At 47.4% G+C, this 17,465-nt stretch overlaps 3 protein-coding genes across 5 annotated transcripts; 1 reads left to right on the top strand and 2 right to left on the bottom strand.

Annotated features, from left to right (window-relative positions):
- Positions 1-1,030: 1,030 nt before the first annotated feature.
- MLLT11 (MLLT11 transcription factor 7 cofactor) lies at positions 1,031-6,059 on the bottom strand. Its single transcript, XM_069541808.1, has 2 exons — positions 5,970-6,059; positions 1,031-2,304 (listed from the first exon to the last, which is right to left on the bottom strand). Exon 2 carries the CDS (start codon positions 2,296-2,298, stop codon positions 2,026-2,028), a length of 273 nt encoding a protein of 90 aa, XP_069397909.1. The 5' UTR covers positions 2,299-2,304; positions 5,970-6,059; the 3' UTR covers positions 1,031-2,025.
- A 723-nt stretch (positions 6,060-6,782) lies between these two features.
- On the top strand, positions 6,783-14,487 carry CDC42SE1 (CDC42 small effector 1). 3 transcript variants are annotated; one of them, XM_069541824.1, is made up of 5 exons: positions 6,783-7,013; positions 10,094-10,400; positions 10,924-11,034; positions 11,881-11,969; positions 12,216-14,487. In XM_069541824.1, exons 2-4 carry the CDS (start codon positions 10,347-10,349, stop codon positions 11,953-11,955), a joined length of 240 nt encoding a protein of 79 aa, XP_069397925.1. In that variant the 5' UTR covers positions 6,783-7,013; positions 10,094-10,346; the 3' UTR covers positions 11,956-11,969; positions 12,216-14,487. The 3 variants fall into 3 exon arrangements, with proteins under 3 accessions (XP_069397925.1, XP_069397935.1, XP_069397943.1); XM_069541834.1 differs by having other exon boundaries at positions 6,909-7,153; XM_069541842.1 differs by lacking the exon at positions 6,783-7,013 and adding an exon at positions 7,101-7,192.
- Positions 14,488-15,101: 614 nt separating this feature from the next.
- On the bottom strand, positions 15,102-17,274 carry C1H1orf56 (chromosome 1 C1orf56 homolog). The gene is made up of 2 exons (XM_069541780.1): positions 16,387-17,274; positions 15,102-15,254 (listed from the first exon to the last, which is right to left on the bottom strand). Exons 1-2 carry the CDS (start codon positions 17,180-17,182, stop codon positions 15,178-15,180), a joined length of 873 nt encoding a protein of 290 aa, XP_069397881.1. The 5' UTR covers positions 17,183-17,274; the 3' UTR covers positions 15,102-15,177.
- Positions 17,275-17,465: the final 191 nt, after the last annotated feature.

Below are 17,465 nucleotides of genomic sequence, written 5' to 3'. Positions count from 1 at the left end.
CTTTGCAAGTTCATTTAGGCACCTTACTTACCAGTTGATTCCCATCTCCACCTACCATTCGCCAGGAACTAAAGGACAGCGCGAAGTCGAGAAAGAAGACTTTGGAAAATAAATAGAAAAGGAGACACCACTGCTCCACTCTTTATTCGACTTTGGCTTTTGTCGTTGATGGTGGAGACCATCAACGCTTTTCAAAGCCTATGGGGAAGATTTACGTGTTTTTTTAAAAAAAGTATTGCCTATAGATGATAGTGTGTTAATATCTGCTGTACAGCAAAGTGATTCCGTTGTAACTATATATATATATACTTATATTCTTTTCTGTTATGGATTACCACAATGTATTGAATATCGTTCCCTGCGCTATACAGTAGGACTTGTTTATTCATTGTGTATGTAGTAATTTGTCATCTGCTAATCCGAAACTTCCAATCCATCCCTATTATCAATTTCCGTAGATTCTGTTCACGTTCTTTAAAGGACTCCTTTGGCTTACTGCCCAAGTTGGTATTTACAGCTTGAGGGTCAAAATCAGTCTTGTTTACAACCTTTTCTGTTGTCTGACTGGGTGTCTCATACAGTAGGTACTCATAATCTACTTATAAATTAGCCCAAATAGCTTTTTTTTTAAAAAATTAAGTGACTTGTAAGTATAAGCATATAACATATTTGGGTTAAGTCGTTTGTTTTCTTAGGGACCCAGGCTGAGATAATGAAGTGCAGATTTAATGTCACAGGTGCCTTCTGCAGCATCTGGGATCACTACCTAATACATTGGTTGTCAGTGGGCAAGCACAAGAGTGGTTGGTTGCAGCTTTCTCCAAAATAATTTTTTTAAGTTGTTTTCACCCTTTTTCTTGTAACTTATCTGTTCAACCTGAAGTTCATCATTATCATGTATAAAGGCTACTTAAATCCTTCTTCCACAAAGTTGAATATCAGATAAAATATATAAGCTGAACATGGAAGCAAAGCTAATTTTTTAGATCTATGCTGCTTCCTGTAAAGAGAGAAAACTAGAATCCAGTCCTGGGATTGAATATCTTTATTAAAGAAGTGATTAAATGGCAGCACAAATCAGCAGCAATAATATGGGGAGGGGTGGAGACATGGTGTAGGGTCAGAGTTGATTGTTCGTTTCATAGTGTAGCCAAAGAACTGTGCCCAAGGCCCATTTGATCAGTATCCTACACTGCAAATGTAGGGGGGCAAAACTAAAATACTAAGGCCCATGCCTATGCCTTTTAGAGACTCAATATAATCTTACAAATTATCATAACAGCAAGATTGCATTTTAAGAATTGAAATCTGATTTTCCTCAGCTAGCATTTCCAGCCCACAGGAGCACAATTGTAAATTGAATAGGTTTAAAGGAGGAACAACTTTTGAGAGAGCGTAACTGTTTCTGAAATGATTCAGGGCTTTTTTCTTATTATCATCTCCCACACTGTGTTATTTCCTCTTATTTCATACCTTCATCGGCCCCTAATTTCTCTAAGAAAAAAGTATCACAAGAAGCAGCAGGATCACCTTAACCTTTTAGAAACCCTACAGTTTTATAGCAGATAATCTCAAAATGTACAGGGTTTTCATCAACCCCTGAAGAAACGTGTTTCCTGGCTTGGAACAAGAAATTAGGAAGGTTTGAGCAATCTCTGAAAGCTGATTAAAATGAACTAAAAAAAAAAAAAAAAATCAGTCCTCCATTTTATACTGCTATACAACTCAGTGGTGGCCTCACCAGTCTTTTTTCAGGATTTAATGTCTGGGAAAGGAAAGGAGGAATCCCTGTGACCAATACTCCATTGCTTGAACCCTTTACTTTGGGACTTGAGGACTTTTGAGGAAAAACTGGTAAGATAAATAAATAAATAAATACATAAAACACAACTCAGGCAGATTCATCAGCACCACCTCAATACAGTAGAGGGGAAACAGCAAGATTGATAGGGGAAAGGGTGGAAGGAAGGGGGTTTGAAAGGTCAGGCAATGAGGGCAAAGTGGTGGAAGAGAGAGATCTTGGGCTTAAAGCAAGTCCAATTCGAAGGAGTGGATGCTGGCAATGGGAGCTCTCCAAAAGTTGAAGGTGCTGTACTCGAGGAGGGCATCGCCTTCTGGGTTTTTCTCCTGCTCTGCTCCAGGTGCCTGCCCCGTCATTTTGCCAACGCTGCTGTCCTGGATCTTGTAGGTAGATGTATCTGACAGACCCAGGCCTTCCAGCTCCGACAGATCCAATTCTGGAATGGGCATCCTCCAGAAAAGAAAGGAGCTGTACTGGCTACTCACAGGGTCCCTCATAACTTCCTGGAAAGAAACCAATTATCAGTGTTCATGCTACAGCCACCTCTTTGTGGCCCATGGCCTTTCCCCATTTGCCTCTGTACATATTATTTACTGCCTACTGCTTGGGTCTGCTTTTCAAGGCCTTCCAGAATCTGGCCCTGTTTTCCCTAGTACATTTTATGCTACAGCTATACTTACTCCTGTCTCTTAACTCTACGCTCTCCATCTTAAAATACTATCCAAGTTTCACGGCTCCATTCAAGTCCCTAGAGGAATCTCCATTGACCTCTTACTATATTTCATATCCTTGATTTCCTTGTTTAATAGGTCATGGTACCTCTGAAAAGGGTTTCCATGTCCATGATTTTTCTATTTTCCTTCCTGCTTTCTAAACCCTACCGTAAACTCACTTCTTCCAGGAGGCCATCCTTAAACTTAACTCCATCTAGCCTATTTCTTGCAATATTTCCCACAATGCCTGTAGAGTTTTACCTGACTACATCAGTTTGGGGTTACAGATCACCATTATGTGTCTTACATAAGGATAATCTTAACTCCTTCAAGGGACTAAGAGTTTCCCAAAGTAAAAACCAGTCTACTTTACACCTTCTTCACAAGTGCTGGGCTTTGCACACACAAAGAAACATCCAAAGTTGCTGACTAATTTTCCCTCAGTATGTAATACAATGAATACTTTCCCACTCCCATTTATAAGCCCACAGATAAATCTTACAGCCTGTTTCTCTCTAGCCTAACTCTCCCTTTCAGAACAAAACCTGGGCTCTTAATTTTCCTATGCTATAACAGGATTTCTTTTCTCTGATCTCAGTGCTAGAATACACTTGATGATATAGCAAATGGATTGGAAATTTCAAGAAAGTTTAGATTGGAAGGAGAAGATCCTTTAATAGATTACTTTTCCATGTTTTAATGAGTACTCCTTTCATCTTTCCTGTGTGTCCCATGCACACCCTCAAGTTAGACTATTATACCTCCTTGCAACCTCCCTGTTGCTTACTAACCAAGGAAAGGAGCAGAAAGAACATTCTGCTGCCTCTAAAAATAGAATCCCCATCTCACAAGGCTTTCCTCCAACACACTCCATTAGCTTTCACCAAGCTTTGAGACTCCTAAATAGTGAGCTTAAGTACGTTCCAAAATGCCCCCATAAATGTGGCAGAAAAAATAGGCTTTAGTGTACAGTTATATGCGAATATAGGGGTTTTAGGAATGTTAAGTGTGTAGACTAGGGTATTTTCAATGTTAAAAGTGAATTCTGAGTTGCTCTTTGTCTTCTTAGAGTCAAGCTCCAAAATAAACCCTGAGAACTGAGCATTACTCAGCAGAGAAGCTGCTTAGAAGGAGAGTAATTTGGGGACTGGAAAAGGGTGGGGGAGCATGTTGGAAAGGTGAGGTCATCATCCTATGATATTCAGCTCTGATCATCTTGCAGAGACATGTGCACAGAAAGCTATTAAAAAAAAAAATGTTCCTATCAACCAACTAACCCTGGCTTAGTCTGGGACTGTAGAGACTGTAAGAAGTAAACCTTCCCACAAGGATTTTAATTAATAGTACTAGTTTGCCTATCTAGCTGGTCTCTTATATTTCCTCCAGAGTAAGCTTAATATAATGCTGGGCACATCATAGGCTCTTTTTTTTTTTTTAAGAAATCCTATTTTATTTACTTATTTATTGGCTATAACATGCAGCATATGGGATCTGAGTTCCCCCACCAAGATCAAACCCTCATCCCCTGCGCTGGAAGCATGGTGTCTCAACCACTGGATAGCCAGGGAGGTCCCCTGCACCCCCCCCCCACCTTTTTTTTTAGAAATTCTATTTTAAATAGGCTCTTTAAAGAATAGAATCATGGAGAAGGAGAGGGAAGCATAGGCTTTTAAAACTAGAAAACACCTTAGAAATTATCCAGTCAGTTTGGATAGGGTCTCATAATTTCCAGTCTGACCCTTTTTTGATGTGTTATACATAGTTGCCTGCAGCTTGATATAATTCTATACCAGTATTCTCAGAACTGGCAAGAGTTCTTACTTCCTGAGGAACAGACATTCAGTGGGTTTGGTGTTGATTATTCCCGTGATTAGAATCTGAACAGTGAAAATGCAAAAGGCAGAAGAGAGGAAGGTAGGATCTGAGAAAGGGAAAAAGCTCCTTGACACACTGACTCCTTTTGTTCAACCAGTGTATGTATAAAAACTGTCCAACCAATTCTGAGTGTCTGGCAGAGCTTCTCTTGAAATTAAAAAAGCAAAAGGAAATTTTACAAAATAATAACTTAAAAGGCCCAAAATCCCTAGCCATGCCATTCATTGACTAAGAGACATGTATGTGGTACCAAATGCATTTCAGAAAGGCACTCAATCAAGCATATCAGCTTTTAAAATCAAGTCAAGAATATTGACTGTACCAAAAATGAAGCTGACATTTGCATTAGCAATGAAATTTTTAATATAGCATGGATTTAATTCCCAAGTACCTGAATTTTGCACAAGGTTCCTTTTCAGCTAGCTTTCTCTTCCCCAAATATTCTCTACCCATGCCTCATCTATCTTTATATCTCTTATTTATTTATCTCAAAGGGCTTGGATAGTGCCTTGTACCACAATATATGCTCAATAAATGCTTCCCACTATCCTTCATTTTGAATTCACTTGTTTTAGGCAACAATAATTTCTAAATATCACCGTCTATTCTTAGAGATACACAATTAGCAAATACACAGCATAAAGTGGCTCTCTCTGAGCCACACGGACACGCCCAAATACCCTTTGTCCAGACCCTCTGTGGGAATCCAGGGCCTATCCAACAGGGCCTTGCTGTGTCATGCTGCCACCATACAGGGGACAAGGGATGATGGTGGAGGGGAATGGAACCTCCCTGGCATCTCATTATAGGTGTCTCATTCTGAGCTTGGATTTTCCTACTAGCCATGTCCTTCCCCCACCTACTCTACTGAGCTACAATGAAGCATTCCCTTTCCAAAATCTGCCCCCATACCTAGCTCCTGTGGACTGTACTGACTGCAATACGAAATCAGGCAGTTGTCCAACACAGAGGTCCCTACCTTCCTACCTCAAACTGACTCTTCCGAGCAAAGGTTTGGGAATGGGAGAAGGAGATTTAAAAGAAAAGTCAGGATTAATCTCAGTATTATCACATCTCTCCCCCCAAACTCCTTTCTATGGAGACAAATAAGTTTGGGGTAAGGGTAGACACATCAAGGGAACATGACAGAAAAAAAATGAAAATACAGGGAAATAGAGGCCAGAGTGATACAGGAGGACTAGAGTCATCCAAAACAAAAAAAAAGGGAAAACAAATGGCAGCTTGAAAAAGAAGATACAGATAACTGAAGACAATAATTTTCTTATCTTCAGGGACAAATGTTAGGCAGATTGACAACTGAAATAGGGAGATAAATGCTGAAAAATGGCTACACGTAAATTGTTAGAAATAAATGTCTGTGTAAAAGATTATAAGGCATGGATGGAGATCTTCGGAAGGATGTAAAACGGTGAACAACTACCTACCTATTGTTCCCAGCGCCGCCCTCGCTCCTATAGAACTGTTCCCCTACCCCACCCTCATTAGGGGGTCTTCAACCTAATTAGCAGCACCTCTCATATCTTTTCAACCCATTGCCCCCATCCCTCAGTCTCGTTTACCTGTTATCAATGAATTACTAGCGTGTTCCAAAGATGGAGGGAGTACCTCAGGGCTCCGGTGTGTGCTCTGGGCTGGAGAAAAAGAAAGCTACTGGGGCTTTGACGGCTTTGTCTTCTCACTCCCTCTCCCTGTTCAGTGACTGAGCCAGTCCGCTCAGTCTCCCCCTGCAATGCAGCCCCTCCTAAGAAGGGCGGAAGGACTCCCCGCCCCCTCCCGGCCTGACTTGGCTAATTCAAATGATAGGTTCCAGAACACTTGAGGGAGGGAGACAGGATTAAAGCATCTCCGTAGGTTTATTGGTCTGCACCACGGTTCCAGCACCCCCGTGCTGACTGAGGGAGTAATGAATGAGCACTTAATTGTCCTCTAATTTTAGGTCTATGGATTAAAAAATCTTGACTCTAGATAACGATGGAGAAAGAGGAGTGTCCCTTTATCCCCCGATTTAAGGATTTTGAGTTACTCGAAGTGTTTTCGAGAATCAGAAAAAGATTCTCCAGCCCTCCCTCCCGATTGCCTCCCCACCCTCACAATGGGTAAATAACCTAGCCCCCACCCCCATTTAGGGAAGGGTACAGGAAGATCGGGACGGGGGTGTGCTTCTGCGAATCTCTGAACTCGGTTGGGGCCGCAGGATGCCGGGGCTCCGCTTCCTTTTTGCCCCTCAACAGCCGGCGCGCAAAGGGAACGCGCGGTTCCGGACGGTCCAGGGTGGTTGCCAGGCCCTCCTCGAGGGCCCACCTTCCCGGGTTCGCCCGGCAGGGCGGCGGCCCTCGGGGGCTTCCGAGGCCCCGCCCACGTCCTTGCAAAGCGCAGCACAGCGCCTCCTCTGTGCCGAGCAGAGCTGTGCGCTGGGCTCTCAGCCGGACGGGTTTCGTAATCGCGTCGCGGCCGTTTCCGCCCTCGGCCAGCCGCACCTCTGCCGGTCCGCCCTCGGCTCCCCCACCGCGCCGAGGAGCGAGCCCGGGAACCCACACTGGCGTGCCCCGAGTGGGAGCCCCCCATCAGCTGCCGCCGGACGCCTCAATGCCGGAGCAGAGCAGGTGAGGCTTTGGGGTCTGTCCCTCCGCCGGTGCGCCCCGCCTACCCAGCCTGGCGGAGACGCACCGGATGCTGGGGGTGGGGGAGCAGGCAGTCCGCGGCTGTCGAGATGCTGGGTCGGTGGCAAACGCGGATGCGCTGGGTGAGTAACCGTCCCCGTCCACGCTCCGGCACTGCGCAGGTGAGGCCAGTGAAAGAGCAGAAGGGAAGACGGTCTGGAGTGCTGGAGGGAGAAGGGCGGTGGAAAGAGGGTCTCTTTTGAGACTCACCAACCTCGGTGCTGGGATGTGCCAACAAAGTGAAGCTGAGCTGGTCCAGGAAGGTCTGAACCTGAGACAAGCAGTCACGGAAGACAGCGACAAAGTCGGAAAGATTCACAGAGAGGCCCCAATCCTAGTTCAACCTTGGGAGAAACAGAATTTCTGGGTAGAGTTGCGGGGGTGGGGGCAGAAATGGAGTCTATGGGACTGATTATATTGGGGAGGGGGAGTTGAGGGCCTAGCTCTGCTCTTAAGCCTCCACAAGACCTTTCCGGGGGAAGGGCCCGGTTGGTGCTGGGGCGAATGCCTGTCACTTGACTGAAATGCGGAGTCCCCCTTACTTCTCTGGAGCCCCTCAGCAGCCCTCCTCCCTGGAGGTCTTCAGAAGGGCCAGCTGCAGCCCCGGGCTCATGGCCAGAACTGCCCGCTCCATTCTCTCCATTCTCTTTCTCTTTCCCCAGCTGCTTCTTGTGAAGGCTTGTCAAGCAGCGGGTTGGAGGCCTTGGGGCTGGAGGCAGCGGGACCGGGAAAACCGGTTTGGGGCTAGAACAGGACTAGGAAACTACCTCTGTACATCCTTTCTCCCTGAACCTTTCTCCCATCCATTCTCCTGCTCACTCCCTGGCAGTTTTAATGTTCTTAAGCTCCGTTGTGACCTTGGTGTCTTCTCCAGCTCTGTATTTCACCCTTCCTATTTGGGACTCAAGCCAGGTCAAGGCACTGCTTGACTCAGGATATGGCCTTATCTGATCAGATCCTGACCTCTCCTGCTGTTTACCAGCCCCTTCCCCTTCATTTGTGGGGTTGAAATAGTGGGTAGTGGGTTCAGGTGCCTCTTCCTCCTGGGCTGACCAGTTCAGGACTTCGTTTGTTCGCAGCTCACTCTTTAGAGATTTAGCTGTTTTAAAGGAGAGTGGCAGCCAATCACTCTTACTTCCTTTTCTGACCTTGTTCCCCTCCCCCCTCCCGCCACCGCATTCACCCGGCCCCAGTCTTCTCAGGCTGACCCCACCGCCAGGTTTCAGAGACCCTTATGTCCTGTGTCCTAGGGAATGGAATTTCCTGGTCACTTCTCATCACCATTGGTCATTTCATGCCAAGTCCCACACACACACTTTCTCTCCACCCAGCCCTGGCCAGGTCCCTGGAAAAGGAACAGAAACGCCCTTGTTCCCTCCACTGCCCCTTTCCCTCTCTCCTCCCCCTCCTCTCTCCGTTTCCCTCCCACCATCCACTTCTGTCCACTCAGCTTTGAGCAAGGGGGGGTTTTGGAGGAGAGTCCAGTGTTAGCACAGTGGGTCTGGTAGTGTGGGGGGTTTCCTCTGATTCTTCATTGTTTTCTTCATCCCCTCCCACCCACCAACCCTTACCAACCAACACCACCACCATCACAACAAACCCTGTGACTGACTGTCCCACTGACCACAGCCCCCCTCTCTGGACAGCTGCATTCTGACTTCCTCCCTGTCTCATTACTTGTCCCACCAGTGGTGGAAAGGGAAGTTAGAGGAAGCCTGGACTCCTGGGTCCTTCCATCCCCCAGAAACTGAACCTCAGTGTTTGTGTGATCTCATCGCAAGACTGAGAAAAAAAGTCCCTCTCAGCTCTTAGATCAGCCTAGGGTGCCAGTCCTGGAGGGAGGGGAGATTCCTATCTAGGCTCCAGTATGGTGTCCGTGAAATTGCCCTGCCTGGAATCTTTGAAGTTGCTTGTATTATCTGACTAGGAGAGGCGCTGAAGATAGAGGAAACCCATGTGTGTCCTACCCTGGCAGGCAGTGGTGAAGTAGTGTCCTTGGACACTAATGCTACTGGAAAGTTCCTCATATCTGGTTGGCTGATGAAGATTGGGGGTGGAAGTGCTAAGAAGGGAAGAGAGAAAGAGAACAGGTCACAGCATGAGGGGAGGAGGCAGGCCGGCCCAGGCCCTGTGGGTTGTGAGGCAGACCGGAGTGGCACAACACGACACGTGAAGAGGGTGGGGAGCCTGGAAAGAGATTCCTCACGGAACAGAAGATGCCTGGCATGTGTTCCTACGACCTGAGCACAGGTGATGGCCACAAGACGCACATGGAGAAAGGGCCATGCCACATACGTGCATGCTGAGGCGCGCACACAGGAGCGCGCTGATGCAGAGCTCAGATGAAACAGTGCAGGCGGTCCTCGGGAAGGCTCTCAAGGTCAAGTAATGAAGGAACTAGTAAATGGCTTTGGGGAGGGGTTGGATCTCACTTGAGGGAAATGAGGAGGAACAAGGGCAGGGAACAGAGAGTGAAGAATTCCTCGCTGAAGAAAATCTTTCTTAGGTTCCAACCTACTGCAGTTAGTCACCCAGGACCTAGGTAGTCAGGGCCTCTCTTGGTAAAGAAAATCTAGGTGTTCAGGGTAAGGTAAAGAAAAAGGGAGGATCAGGGAGGCCTTGTTTGTGAGAACAAAAAAACCACCATTTCCTCTTTAAACTCACTTAAATGCCCCTCCCCTTCTGCCCTAAACCCAGGGAGAAGGGAGGTGGAGCTTGAGCACCCCAACTTTGTTCATTTCTACCAGTATCTTTTGGTCCCCTCCCATCCTGTCACCTTAGCTTCTAGCCCTCTTCCTCTCCCAGCAGCTGTAGCTTCTTAACCCCTTGGTGCCCTGTTTGTTCTTTGCCTTTCTCTGATCGTCATACTTTGAGGTTATGTTTACAGAGGTTAACACTGGTTACAGGACTGTGGCCTTAAACAGGAGCAAGAAGATATAGGCTCATCAGAAGGCTTCTCAAGGGAGTGGGCGATGGGGGATTTCTCCTTAACTTTTCTCTCTCTTTACTCTGTGTTCATCCAGGGTTCCAAGTCTGTGGAAGACATAACCTTGCACCTGCCTGCCCACCCCTGACCTTGCTAGTGTCTCGGGATCTGAGACGCTGACCTTCACCACTCAGCTCAGGGCTCCAAGGACTCCACTTTGTCTAGACCTGTCCAGCTGAAACTCAAGGTGTTGTTACACCTGAGGGGAGTGAGGCGAGGGCAGTCAGGCACAAGAACAAGAGCCCTCTGGGGCTTCAGGCAGAGGAGTGAAACTGGAACCGTCAGGGAACATGAGTGAATTTTGGCACAAACTGGGCTGCTGCGTGGTAGAGAAACCCCAGCCGGTGAGTCTTCCCAGCCCCACCCCCCCACACACAGAAATCAGTTGCCATAGGCTGTGATGAAGACACATCATCTGGAATCTGCCATCTGAAGAGCCCACTTCTTGCCTACCTCTCTGTCAGAATAGCTTCTAAGGCCAGGCTGGTGTGGGCCTGGAATAAAGGGGCCGAGTGATGGAAGGGGTGAACAGTCCCAGCTGTCACTTCCTTTTCCTGTCCATTTTGAGTCTGACAGGAGGTTGTAGGTGGAGCTTAATACCTGTCAGTTTGCCCCATTGTTCCCTCATCAGCCAGAGGTGACTTTGACATGCCCTTTCTCTGTCCACTGTGCAGGCCACTGCTCTTACCACCCTGCCTGTGTCCTCTACATCTGTGTTGTTCTAGCCCCGCCTTTCATACCTTAATGATTTCCCTGTTATAGTGCCATATCCCCTTTGCCCCCAGACCCTTAGCTCTTCCCTGAGTGGTTTTTAAGATTCTTTTCCCTTCCTCCACTGTGATGTAACTCCCTGTCTTCTCCAAGCAGAAGAAGAAGAGGAGACGGATTGATCGAACCATGATTGGGGAACCAATGAATTTTGTCCACCTGACTCACATTGGCTCTGGGGAGATGGGGGCCGGAGATGGACTTGCCATGGTAATGAAGGAATGGGGAGAGGCTGAGATGGGATTGTGGCCTGGAACCGTGCCCCTTTTTGAAAGTTGAAACCTGGAGGCATAACAGAATACTCGAAGGGAAGCAAGAGGCTAGGATTCTAGTCCTGTTTGTAGGCTGCATAAATCTGAGATCTGGCATTTCAGGTCTCTGGTGTAGTCGCCCTCATCTTTACAATTAATAAATTGTTCTCCATTGGGATGGGGGATATATGTCTTAATAGTTACTTAGAGGGCTTTTTTGCAAAATCATAACCCTTCTATTAACTGTCTAAAAAAAAGAAAAAACTGCTGTCTCAGCGCCATAGTAAGACATATTGAGTTGGGAGTGTTGGGTCAGGAAAAGGGCTGAGCACCTCTGTTCTAAATACTGTTTAATATGCATTTCTGCTCTCAGAATAACAGAGGACTTCCCTGGTGGTCCATTGGTTAAGACTCCACACTTTGAATGCAGGGAGCATGGGTTTAATCCCTGGTCAGGGAACTAAGATTCCACCTGCCATGCCCCACCGCCCCCCAAAAACAGAAGGAGTGGGCTTGGAGATATTGAAGGAATCTTTTCATCAGTTGTGAAATTGAGATAAATATGAGAGAGTCCTTTGTGAGAGAATCTTACTTGTAAAAGACCTAGTTTATCACATCCTCGTAAAGGTCAATGTGAAGTGAGGCATTGAAACTTCCCTTGGAGGAATGGACGCTAGTTTTGACCTTTTCATAATTATTTTCTTGTCAAGGAGATGGGGTCAACCTCTTCCCTGGAGGGCACAGGAGAGAACTCCTGCTTTTCTATATTAAGGTTTTGGAGGGTCTCACATGTGCTTTTTCACAGACAGGTGCAGTTCAGGAGCAGATGAGATCCAAGGGAAACCGAGACAGGCCATGGAGCAATTCTAGGGGCTTATAGCTCCGATAGGAATGGTGAGTGATTAGAGCAACTGATCCGGTGCCTCTAGCCCCCTGCCCTGGAACCATGATCCTTTGCAGGAATGGGAAATGAAAGGAAGAAGAAAGAATTAGGATCTAGAAAGGCAGAGAGAAATGGATGTGCAGAGAGAAAGAGAAAAAAAAGAGCACACTGTGGAAACAGTTAAGAGTGTGAGCCAGGTGATGCACTCTCTCAAAGGTTATCTTCGAGGCTAATCTTCCTTTTTTTTCTTTAATCAGGATCTGCCATGTGTCCAGCCTCCAGTCTGTCCAGCCCCAAAGAGATGCTGCCCCTATCAGTTCTCCTCCCAGAATCAGTGGCCCAGGGCCCCTCTTTTCCTGTCTGTCTCATAATGCCTCAGAAGGCTCGGGGGCTGGACTCCCTTTCCTCCCTCTGGTTGCAGCCCCTCCTGGAGATGGGGTCAAGGCAGCAGGACTGACCAAGTGATGACTAACTGGCCAGAGGAGCTCGGCTGAAGTCTCGGACACTCTCAGATCTGAGATAGGAGATTTCTGGGAACTTGGAATGAGTTCCTGTCTCCTGAATGATGGTCTAGGTGCCATATGTTTTTAAACTCCTAACCTGGAATTCCTTACATGTGGTGGGTAGGTGAGATGACCTAAGCTGAAGCCAGCTTTGCTGAGAAGCTCCCTACCTCCCTGTGTTTGTCTTTCCTCCTGGAGGGAACTGAAGTGGATGTCAGGTCGGGTCTTAAGGGGTGACAGCTGGCTGCTCTTTCTTTCTAGAGTGTGGACTTTAAGCTCACAGTCCCTCCTATCTCTTTGCCAGTACCGGGTTCTTTCTCTCAGAAGGCCTCTAGCCCTGTTTCTATAGCATTGCTGGCTCTCTCAGATCTTTTCCTCTTTTTTTTAATTAAAATTTTAATTTAAGATGAGATCTCTTAATTACCCCATCTTGCTACTACCTCTGCCCTTAACGCCAACCTTGTCATGAGCCTTACTATTTCCCATTGGATAAGAGTTAAGCGGTGGGTCTTAACCTGGAGACACTCGTTTTTAGTCTTGGGGATCTGCCTTCTGCCAACCTCCCTGCTGGCCTAGGTGAGAGGAGGAAGAGGGATCTTGGAGAAGAACCCAGAAGGCCACAAAACTAGGAGTTTATGTCTCAGGGTAGACTTATTGATCGCTGAGGATGGGAGGGGTGGTGAGATAAATAGGTTGAAAACAGTCATCCTAAAATGAGCTTAAGATCCTCACAGCATGGGAGTTGGAAGACCTCTAGAGCAAGTTTTCTCAAAACTAGGCACTTTGACATCTTGGGCTGGGTAATTCTTGGTAGGGAGGGACTGCCTTGTGCATTGTAGAACATTTAGCAGCATCCTTGCCCACCCTAGTTGTGACAACCAAAAATGTCCCCAGATGTGGCCAAATGTCTCCTAGAGGGCAACCTCCCCGCTGAGAACCACAGCTTGAGAGTCAAGATATTTTCCTCTTACCTGACTTCCACTTGTTCATCCTAAGCCTGAACCACAGATAAATGAGGGCCCTTTGTAAAATAGGTTCAATAGGGCTGGACCTAATCTCCAAACTCTGCTCATTGTGTTGCTTGTGCTTGTGTGGGTTCATGTCTCTGTATGGACATGTGCTGCAACGCTCCATCCTTATTCTCTCCAGGGGAGGGGTTCCTACGGTGTGGGGGCCTGAACAGGGTGAAATGGAGTTGCGGAAGGAAGAAAGAGAAACAGCAGAGCTGCAGCCAGCCCAGCTTATCTCCCCCAAATTTAAACTATTTCTGTGCCCTAGTCCTAGAACCAGACACAAGTAAGACTCAGGGAGTTTTGTCTGAAGACCAGCGTCCCACTGCCCACCTGGCTGAAGAGTCTGCCTTAGGTGGGAAAATACTGTCGGAGCAGGGTCTTTAAGGCGCTTTCCGTTTTCTCAGGTGTTTTGTTCTAGCCCCTTCCTTGCAGGGTATTTAGAAGGGCGGAACAGATATGCTCCTGCCTGCTCAGAGATGAGAAGGCAGCAGTCTTGTTAGCTCAGTAACAGGAACCATCCTGTTTGATGGGAGTGGGAGTCAGGAATGTGAGAACTAAGGTCCACTCTGCTGATTCCACCATCCATCTGGTTCACCCCCACCTATAGTAACTGAGGTTCTAATTTTTTCAAATTTCAGTGTATTTCCTGCAGTTTTTCAGTGTCTAAGCTTGGTCATAGGGATACATTCCCAATGTACTCAATTCCAGTCTAGCTAATTGCTCAATAGCCTTCGGGTTATACTAGATCTAAAGGGTTAACAGGATAGGGCAGGAAGATGGGGACCTCCTGGACTCTCTGGTCACCCTGATCTTGAGCCTTACTCTACTGCCTGCTCTTTACACACAATCTTTTCTTTGGTGCTCTCTCACCTTTAGCTACCTTCTCTAATGTGTATGCTACCATTGTTTTAACAATATTGAGAGTGATGGGAATGGTTTTGAGAGTCATAATTTATATTAAAAATTGTTGGACTTTTAAATACATTTTCAAATAAAAAAAAGTTGAAGCAAAATAGTTGCAGAGTAATCACTACAGGTATGTGTGGGTTAGAGGGTAGACATTGTTAATGAAGGCAGCTCCAAGAAAGTGGCTGTCGTAGCGTTTTGTTCTGACCTTGCCTCTTCTGAGGAGAGAAGGCTAAGGGTTGTGAAGGCAAGAAGACCACTATCACCTGCCAAGGGCTCAGCTTGTTCTTCCTGTTCCTTTTTTTGGGGCATTTATCTGAGATTTTTCAAGTCTTTAAAGAAGTGCTTGTTTAAAAGCAACTTTAGAAATGAGGAAGATGAGGACTTCCCTGATGGTCTAATGGCTAAGACTCCGAGCTCCCAGCGCGGGGGCCCCAGGTTCCATCTCTAGTCAGGAACCAGAGGCCCCTTGCCACAGGTAAGAGTTCACACGCTGCAACTAAAGATCCTGAGTGCCTCAAGTAAACCTGGCGCAGTCAAATAAATAAAAATTTAAAAAATAGAGGACATGAATAGACATTAAAAAACAGAAGTGAGGAAGATGAGCAATGTCAACATTTTTATCCTGGAGGAGAGGGGAAGAGACCAAGTCAGATGCTGTTAGCTACACAGTTCAGTTTTAAGGTTCAAGAGATTTATGGTCTCCTTCAGGTACCTCTGTACAAAGATACATGACCAAACAGTTTTTTTCTAGTTTTGTTTTTCTGTACTAAAAATAAATCCAGTGGGTACGGGGTTCAAGGGGGAGGAGAGGTTGAGATGCTGACACCTCTTCTTGTGGTTGAAGTGGCCATTACCTCTGATTTCTCTTTATCTGGGTGAGGAAACAAAATAGAAGGGAAAATATTATAACCACATCCATATTCTTTTCCCTTCCTTGCCTCATTTCCCTCTTTGCACAAACCCTCATCCCCTCAACACTATTGCACACTATGCTTTATTAAATTGAATAATGGTATTGGACATATAAGGAGAAAGACAAGGACAGAAACTGACAAAATAACCAAGTATACATTTTATTGTCTTTCCCCAAAGGACCTATTATCCTGAGACCTTGAGAATATTTTATCAGGTCAGTCAGGAACTTTGGTAGCTCTTTTGGTAAAAGTAAAGGACTATCCTTCCTTGAGAGTTCTTAAGTTTCTGGGAATCCCAGAAGGACAATTCTTTGGGTTAGTAGTGGTTAAGAGCATTGGCACTAGGGTCAAACAAACCTAGTTTAAATCCTGCTGTGATTCTGCTACTTACTAGCTTTGAAAGCCCTGTTTCTTCATCTGTAAGGTGTGAATAATAATATGATACGGTTGTGAGGATTGATCCAGGCAAAGTGCACAGAGGAAGACCTTAGATATTGGTGGCTGTTACTGTTAAGCTGCATTAATAAACTGAAAACCATGAATATCTTCCACATGCATTAATCATCTCCACATCAAGAATTCTTTATATAACTACCATCTTAACAGTTTGGTCAATAATCATCTAGTGACCAACAGTACATGTTGCCTAATAGCCAAACAGCAGTTGCTCAAGAAATGGTATATGGAATCAATGGCTAACAATAAATGTGAATAACCAATGCATATTATGAATCAATAACCGAACAAGGTAACAGTTCATGCAGACATGCTGGCTGGTTTAGCAACAGGTTTCTGTATATCAGGACTTTTCAGATTCATTAACAAAAATCCTGGCTCATCACTAAACACTTACTGGTTCCATCTCTGTGAACATTGTAGAGAGGTTGTTCCAAATATCCTCCAGCCCAATCCTGACCCGTTTCCAAAAAGCATAGGCTGGGTGGGGGCTGGGAATGGGACTGGGGATAAAAGGGGCGGGTCTGAGTCTGCTGGTTAGAGGGGGGAAGGGAGCGGTGGTGGTGGTGGTGATGGCCCTGGTGGTGGTCTGAGTGGTGGTCTGAGTGGTGCAGCGGGTGTCAGCACAGAGACCTGCGTCTAGGGGGCACTCCTCCCGCTCGCGGTTGCAGGGGCATAGGTGGTAGGTGCAAGGCCGGTGCTCGGTGCGGAGTTGACTCAGCGCCCCAACTCGCAGGCGGCCGGAAAGGCCATGCAGTCTCCCGGCCCGGGTCCGGCTCATAGTGCCCGACTTGCAGTGGCAGTGCCACGGGCCCCAGGGCAATAGTACCAGCCGCAGATCCTCTGGAGCTGGCATGGCCGAGGGCGAGGGAGGCGGCCACTGGTTCAGGGTGGACCCTGCTGAGGACCACGGGTTCGCGGTACTGTCAGAGGGCTGTGAGTCCACATTAGCCTTCCAGGTGGAGTGAGGCAGGCTTGAACTCATCTTGCCGAAATCCTGGTCATTCTCTGTAAGGTATGGGCTAGGCCTCCCAGGCGTAAAGCGGGTCGTACTGTCAGTCTCCGACTCGGTGTCATTCTTTCTGGCGTAAATCACAACCCCTTCTTCCAAAGACCCATCCTCCTCCTGCGACAATCGTGACCTGCTGCCTGTGGCCACCGTAGAGGCTAAGAGCTCCGCAGCGGCCGGGCCTGCCAGGCTGTCGGCAGCGGCCACGATGTCGTCCTCATCCTCCATTGTCACCCTCATCCTTGGGGATACAACGCCTGGAGTGGTCCGGGCGGTGGTTCTGTAGCTGCGGGTCATAGGGCCCCCGAAGCGGAAACTGTCCCGCGGCATTGCGGTCGAAGTCAGGCCTTCGGCCCCCGCCGCCCGGGGCCCCAGACTCAGCAGCAGGGCCCAGAGCAGCGCGCCGGCGGCGGGGACCATGGGGCTGGACGGTGTGGGGTTGGGAGGGAGCCAGTGAGGAAGGCTGGGGCTCCCACCTTTCTCCCTCCCTTCAGCTCTCGACCCAGACCCACCGGGTCGTTAGAACCGAGGCCCGCGGGGGGAGGGGCGGGGGGCTCGCACGCGCGCGCCGCGCCCCTCCCCCAACTCCTCTCCCCAAGGGGCGCCCTGGCAGGCCCCCGGGACTCGGGTGAAAATCCCCAGGAACATCTGCAGCGAGAACTCCGTGCTGGAACCGACCGACCGACTGTGTGTGATGCAGCGG

The sequence above is a fragment of the Ovis canadensis genome, chromosome 1 (assembly GCF_042477335.2).
Source record: "Ovis canadensis isolate MfBH-ARS-UI-01 breed Bighorn chromosome 1, ARS-UI_OviCan_v2, whole genome shotgun sequence".
Classification (NCBI taxonomy): Eukaryota; Metazoa; Chordata; class Mammalia; order Artiodactyla; family Bovidae; genus Ovis; species Ovis canadensis.
The sequence above is the reverse complement of the archived record's forward strand: the minus strand, read 5'-3'. Positions and strand labels throughout refer to the sequence as shown.

Bases quoted from the DNA above. Each gene is read 5' to 3' on its own strand.
- CDC42SE1 (XM_069541824.1), top strand. From the start codon at position 10,347: ATGAGTGAATTTTGGCACAAACTGGGCTGCTGCGTGGTAGAGAAACCC. The intron at 10,401-10,923 runs GTGAGTCTTCCC...TTCTCCAAGCAG, and splicing joins TGGTAGAGAAACCCCAGCCG to AAGAAGAAGAGGAGACGGAT. The intron at 11,035-11,880 runs GTAATGAAGGAA...GCTTTTTCACAG, and splicing joins CCGGAGATGGACTTGCCATG to ACAGGTGCAGTTCAGGAGCA.
- C1H1orf56 (XM_069541780.1), bottom strand. From the start codon at position 17,182: ATGGTCCCCGCCGCCGGCGCGCTGCTCTGGGCCCTGCTGCTGAGTCTG. The intron at 15,255-16,386 runs GTCTCTGTGCTG...TTCCTCACCCAG, and splicing joins GGAGTGCCCCCTAGACGCAG to ATAAAGAGAAATCAGAGGTA.
- MLLT11 (XM_069541808.1), bottom strand. From the start codon at position 2,298: ATGAGGGACCCTGTGAGTAGCCAGTACAGCTCCTTTCTTTTCTGGAGG.